This window comes from Bombus huntii, chromosome 6 (genome assembly GCF_024542735.1).
Source record: "Bombus huntii isolate Logan2020A chromosome 6, iyBomHunt1.1, whole genome shotgun sequence".
NCBI classification, from domain to species: Eukaryota; Metazoa; Arthropoda; class Insecta; order Hymenoptera; family Apidae; genus Bombus; species Bombus huntii.
In genome coordinates, this window is record NC_066243.1 from 6,366,244 (window position 1) to 6,372,487 (window position 6,244).

General features: G+C 27.0%; 2 protein-coding genes across 5 annotated transcripts in view; one reads left to right on the forward strand and one right to left on the reverse strand.

Annotated features, from left to right (window-relative positions):
- The window catches only part of LOC126866990 (programmed cell death protein 5), a 69,790-nt gene extending 63,879 nt beyond the window's left edge, over nt 1–5,911 (reverse strand). The window contains exons 1-4 of one of the 2 annotated variants that reach the window (XM_050621067.1): nt 5,702–5,911; nt 5,307–5,415; nt 5,050–5,213; nt 4,947–4,985 (exon numbers count right to left, since the gene is read on the reverse strand). In XM_050621067.1, coding sequence (XP_050477024.1) covers nt 4,947–4,985; nt 5,050–5,213; nt 5,307–5,415; nt 5,702–5,767 — 378 coding nt within the window. In that variant the 5' untranslated portion in view covers nt 5,768–5,911. Of the gene's footprint in view, nt 1–4,755; nt 4,986–5,049; nt 5,214–5,306; nt 5,416–5,701 lie in introns of those variants that run through there. The other variant, XM_050621066.1, reaches the window with a different exon arrangement.
- On the forward strand, nt 442–4,540 carry LOC126866960 (protein disulfide-isomerase TMX3). 3 transcript variants are annotated; one of them, XM_050621007.1, is made up of 11 exons: nt 442–521; nt 610–697; nt 1,211–1,259; nt 1,568–1,607; nt 1,689–1,852; nt 1,947–2,130; nt 2,927–3,071; nt 3,182–3,422; nt 3,502–3,694; nt 3,776–3,968; nt 4,051–4,137. In XM_050621007.1, the coding sequence occupies exons 2-11, from the start codon at nt 655–657 to the stop codon at nt 4,083–4,085; spliced, it is 1,287 nt and encodes a 428-aa protein (XP_050476964.1). In that variant the 5' UTR covers nt 442–521; nt 610–654; the 3' UTR covers nt 4,086–4,137. The 3 variants fall into 3 exon arrangements, 2 of the variants coding, with proteins under 2 accessions (XP_050476964.1, XP_050476963.1); XM_050621006.1 differs by having other exon boundaries at nt 443–521; nt 1,202–1,259; XR_007690104.1 differs by adding an exon at nt 4,272–4,540 and having other exon boundaries at nt 463–697; nt 1,202–1,259; nt 4,051–4,161.
- Nucleotides 5,912–6,244: the final 333 nt, after the last annotated feature.

Below are 6,244 nucleotides of genomic sequence, written 5' to 3' on the forward strand. Positions count from 1 at the left end.
GCCTTAATTACCTGAATTTTACTATCCTTATTTTTTATACTAAAACATAATATTTCACTTTACTTACTTATTCACTTTATTATTTATCTATTGTCAGCGACACACAATTAAAGTTAATTTACGTAATTTAGTACACACGCGTTACATAGTTATTACAACACGTATTATAATATTTATGCAATTAGTATGCTTATTATTAGTTGACTATGATGTTTTATTCAATTCTTCATTGATAAATATTTCACTTTAATGAATAATAGAAAATACGGCAAAAAATATTTGTAGTTATTTCCGATTTTGTCATGACTATATTACTTTTGTAACTTTAATATTCAAGTGAATTTATGTGTATTTTAGATTATTTAAAATTTGCGATTAATGCATTTTTAAATCTCCTCCCCGTTGTTTTCGTATAATGCATGTAGAGATGCAAAACGCAAAAGTGAGTTCAGAAGATGCCGGTATAAGAATCGTATGGCGTCACAGGACGAAAACATGGTAGAGGTGTATCGGATTTTATCGTGTGTATTTCAATTTTACAGCTAAGAGCGTTAATTACCTTAATTATGTGAAAGTAAATTAATCAAATATAATATTTTTGATCTTAAGATTTAACAAAATAGGCTTTTCTCAATAAAAAGCCTTTTTGCTGCAATGGTAACAATAACGAAATTGGTGCTCATCGCAGTTATTTATGGTAAAGTTATTTATCGCCATTAACTGTTTATAAGACGTAACTTTGTTGTGGATACTAGTTTGATAAAAATATGAAATTAGTATTAAGTAGTAAATTACTTCATAACCTCCAAATGTTGCCGATCGATAACTTACTAAAGTTTAGTGTTTAGCATTAAAATCTTTAATTTGATTTCATTCATTGAAATGTCTTGTTTATTAATTAGATTTGTTTAATATTTTAAAGATGACATTTCTTTTTATTAATGTTTTTACTGGCTGTTTTTACTGTTTTTAACTGGATATATAAAAACCAATTATGTTAAAATTTTAATAGATAATATCTTTTTTAAATATATTTAATTTTTTTAAACATTTACTTGTGATTTTAACATTTATTCCTTTTATTTGCATACTCTGTACTTTTAAAACTACACTTAATTTATATGCATATAAAGTAATTTAAATTGACTTCATTTATGTTATTATCTTTTGATACAGTTAGTATTATTAAAACATAATTCAGTTTTTTCAGGTATTTTTACTCCTGTAATAGCATCACGTGTACTTGAACTAAGCGACAGGTATATAATGATTGATGTCTGTTATATATAGACTATGGTTGTTTATGCATTTTTGGGAAATTTAGGATTCCAAAAAAATCTAGAAGTACATACAATATGCAAAAATATATACAATATTTAAAGTAGATCACTTGTTATGGTATTTAGGAGACAAAACAAATTTCTACTTAGATTTCATTTTTTTAATTATGTTCATAAAAGTATAAAATTGCATGAACATCCACAGTTTAGTTATATTTTATATTTAATTAATGATATATATTTACATGTATATGTATAAAATTTTAAATATTCAATTTTTTAAATAGATTTTTGGATATTCATAAAGATGGGCAGTGGCTTGTTATGGTATAAATATAAAATATCTGATACATTATGTTTTTATGTAAAATTACTGCTTATAAACTACAAACATTACTTTTTTTATAGATGTATGCACCATGGTGTGCACATTGCAAAAGATTAGAACCAATTTGGTCTCTTGTAGCACAACATTTACATGCGACATCAATAAGAGTTGGAAGAGTTGATTGCACCCGATTTACAAGTGTTGCTCATGCTTTTAAAGTTAAGGGATTTCCAACTATTATATTGTAAGAAGAAAGTTGGATTTATTTTTATAGCTTTGTATATATATACATTTAGTGATACATTTCTCTACTGGTATTATTTCTCTTTTCTATATAGCTTAAAAGGTGAGCAAGAATTTGTATATCATGGAGATAGAACACGAGATGAAATAGTAAAATTTGCATTAAGAGTAAGTGGCCCACCTGTTCAAGAAGTAACAAAAACTCAAAGTTTCGACACAATTAAAAGGGAACGTGATCTATACTTTTTATATGTTGGAGAACGATCTGGACCATTATGGGTAAAATAAAAATTTTATTTTGTGTAAAAACTAATAGAAATGTTATTAATGTTATGAGCTGAGACTTCGAGCAACGCGAGAAGCCGGCGAACATATTCTTATGGAATACAGTTGCAATACTAGTCTTGACTAGTGGTCTATCATGTAACTTTGATCAATAAAAATCGACGCGATTCGAGTGATAAAGTTGTATTGTGTGGGTACGTTCAATTATGTTGTACAGGATTGCGGGATTGGATGTTAGGTTTTAATAATTATACTCGAATTTATACAAGAATACAAGTATATGCATTGTAATCAAGAGATTGTTCTATGTGAGTGTGTATCGCGGATAAATGCGGAAACTAAGAGCAGCGTGAGGGATTGTTAAACAGAATTTAGACAGACACGCGGACTTTGAAGGGTTAAAGTTTGATCGAAAAAAACTTCAGCTCGATCTCACTATATTAGCTTTTAATGAACGCAATGCGGAATTACACAATCTGTTCTGTCTAAGAAGCATATTTTTTGGTTTTTTATATACCGTAAAGATCTCGGAACTCTATTGTAGGGGTGGATCAAGGAGTTTAGTGTACGTATATGGAAAATGTATCTTAATAATAATAATAATAAAATAATATCTTCCGGATGTTTATCACAACTGATATTCCAGCACAATCGCGACTGTATCTCATTACTTAGATAAATATTTCAAAATAAAGGTGTTTCTGTTTTACAGAATTAAAAAACTACAGGTGAAGACCGTTCTTCATCTGTAACATTAATGAAGATTTTAATTTAAATGAATATGTTTTAGGAATTTTATCATAAGACTGCAGATGTGTTCCAACCACATGCATTTTTCTATCAGTCTCATCCAAATGTTGTTAGTAAACATGCTCCTGTGGAAAATACTCCTGCATTGTTTGTCTATAAGGAAAATTTACATTATAATTTTAGTGGTAAATATTTGTAAAATATTGATATTACCTATAAAAATATATTTTTCATAATTATCAATAATATCAATGAATAAAAAAATTAATTTTTAATAACAAATATTTTGTAATAGGCCATGACATAAATAATATAGAAAAGTTAAATGAGACAGTATACAAATGGATAAATGCAGAACGTTTTCCTACATTCCCAAAAGTAACAAGAGGAAATATAAATCAACTTTTCCTGACAAATAAAAATCTAGTATTGGCAGTAGTAGAAGAAAATCAACTAGAAGAAATACCACTACACATGACACGGTTCAAAGATATGGTAGAATCTATAATTAAAAGCAAGCGAGAAAAATATCACGAGTAAGTTACATTTTATGAATTTGTATATTCTTTATTTTATTATTCAAAATGTGATTATAATTACTGTTTTGGCATTTAGTCAATTTCAGTTTGGTTGGATAGCTAATCCAGATCTAGTCAATAGTATAGCAATGATGGTTTTACCATTGCCAAGCTTAATTGTTATTAATACTACAACAAACCACCATCACATTCCAGAGGATGAAACAGAAAAACTGACTCCTCATGTGATAGAGTTGTTCCTAGAGCAAATTCGAAATGAAAGTGCTCCGGTATATAAGATATATTTTTTAAATAAATTTAAGATACTTTATGTGGTTAGAAAAAATTAACATTATGACATATGTTTTCAGCGATATGGTGGAAACAGTTGGTTAATTCGTATATATAGATCATGGTTTGAATTAAAAACAACTCTTTCTGCAATGTGGATGGGTAACCCCATTCTAACAATGGTTTTGTTTGGTTTACCAGCAGGATTCTTATCCTTAATATGTTATGGTATTTGTTGTCCAGATATTTTAGATGCAGATGACGATGAAGAAGGTACATATTTCTTTTTCTGCAAACCAGTATCTATCTATGAATATTCATATTATTACTTTTTTAATGTTAAATGATTTTCCAGATCATCCAGGAGCAAATCATATGAAAAGAGATTGAAATAACTGAATTATTGTATTGTTTATATTAAACAGTTTTTAAAAATTTTTAACCTATTGTTTCTAATTTCATTTAGGTAATATTTATTAATTTTATATTACAAAATTTCGAATTACTGAGACGCTTTATTTATTATTCATTAGTGTAACAAAATTATATGAATTATGAAAGTGATTATTTTTGTAGTCAATGCAATGAAAGAGATTCTATGAATTATAAATAGAATGATAAAGATTTATCTTAGCTAAATGGAACTTTCATAAGACAATACAAATCATGTAAGTAAACGAGCTTTTTTTAAACTGCATAATAAATTTGTTTTACATTGAAATATGTAAATGTACTAAAGTTTCATGTAAAGAATGTAAGTGGCAAATAATGTTCTGTATACTTATATTTGGAATTACAGATGTATGTTTGTTTATGTAAATATAGTGAAAAGTATTTCATATCAATGTTTACGTAAAGATTGTATATTTGATTTAAAACATGATAACTGTTTTAGGGATGGGAACCTATTACATTTTAAGTGTAAATTTATCTATATTTAATAAAAAAAATATTGTAATTGTACTTTAAATTTCTTTTTTATAAATATGGATAAAATTAACTAAATAAAAGAATATATAGGTGGAAAGGTGGATATAGAAATTTGAAAATAAAATCTGGATTAAAATAAATCCTGATACCTGACTTCAATTTTTTATTTCAATATATCATAAAAAATAAAAACATATGACTAATTAAGCGTACAGTTGTATTGTAATGTCATTACCTGTTCAAAAATTAAACAGAGAATGTTATGTCACTGTTTGTCATGGTTTGATAACCATGTATAAATATATGTATATGCTATAAATCATCATCATCAGAATCCAATGCTGCTCTTCGTCTGTCAAACTGAAATTAATTATTTACAATTTTATTTTTTTCTGAAAACGTACATACATATATTGCAACTAACCTTCACAACAGTTTTTCGTTGTGTTTGTTGATTTACGCTTTCAAGTAAACTGATAAGTTCTTTTTCCCCTAATTTACCAGGTAACTGACCTCGTTGAGCCATGTTTAATATCATATCTTCTATCATTTTTCCTTTTTCAGGTTTTCCAAGACTTAATGTATTTACTAAAGAAGTAGTGTACATTAGAAAATTTTATACATCATATGTATATATACATTATATGTATATATATAATTTCATTATATTAATGGTCTTACATCTTGCTCTAGCTGATTGACTTAATACTTGGGTGAGAATGGAATTCTTCATGTCTTCCATTTGATGCATTTTTTCCTCCATTGCTTGTTTATTCTCTACATTATTACTCTGAACATTTATAAACGAATCACAATGTAATAACGATAAAAAATCAGTAATAAATGTTTATTTAAGTAATATCAGTATGCATATATGGTTATAAATAGCTTGAGCTGGCCAAATTTAAATTCAGTAAAATAACTTTAGTCATGAGATTGGAAATAATATACTATAATCGTTTATTATTTTCATTTGATTTTTATTGATGGTCTTATTAAATAAATTATGGTTACACACACTTGTCAAAAATGGTTATGTATTATATAATATTTTGTCTCTAATACAACTGATTTACCTTATATTGTGACTGCAACTGAGCTAATCGTTGTTGTCGTATTGCTTCAAGTTCTGGATCTGACATGTTTTATAGCGTTAATTTTTCACTATTTGATGTTTAATAAATTTTATTGGAACTCAATATTTTCTTTGATGTATACACTTTCTTCCCAACCTAATTCTCGGTATAGTATGTAACAAGACGATCGACTAGCGAGAGACATGAAGGTAGTCAAATATACACAATCAAACTCGAACGTAGAATGTTTAGTTAAAATTTAGATTCGCAATGAAATAATTCGGTGTAATTATATTTGTATATTAGCAAATATTTTTTAAATATGGAGAGTAGAAGAGTAGAAAAATTGTATATTGTATAATTATGTATGATAATGAGTTGTAATGAACAATAATTTGTTATCTACTTAATACAGTTTAATCTTAACACAATTACAAATTATCGGGTTGGCAATTAAGTGATTGCAGATTTTGTCATTATCACCTAATGACAAAATCCTCAATTACTTAGTTGCTAATCCAATATTACAATTGACCTTGCTAA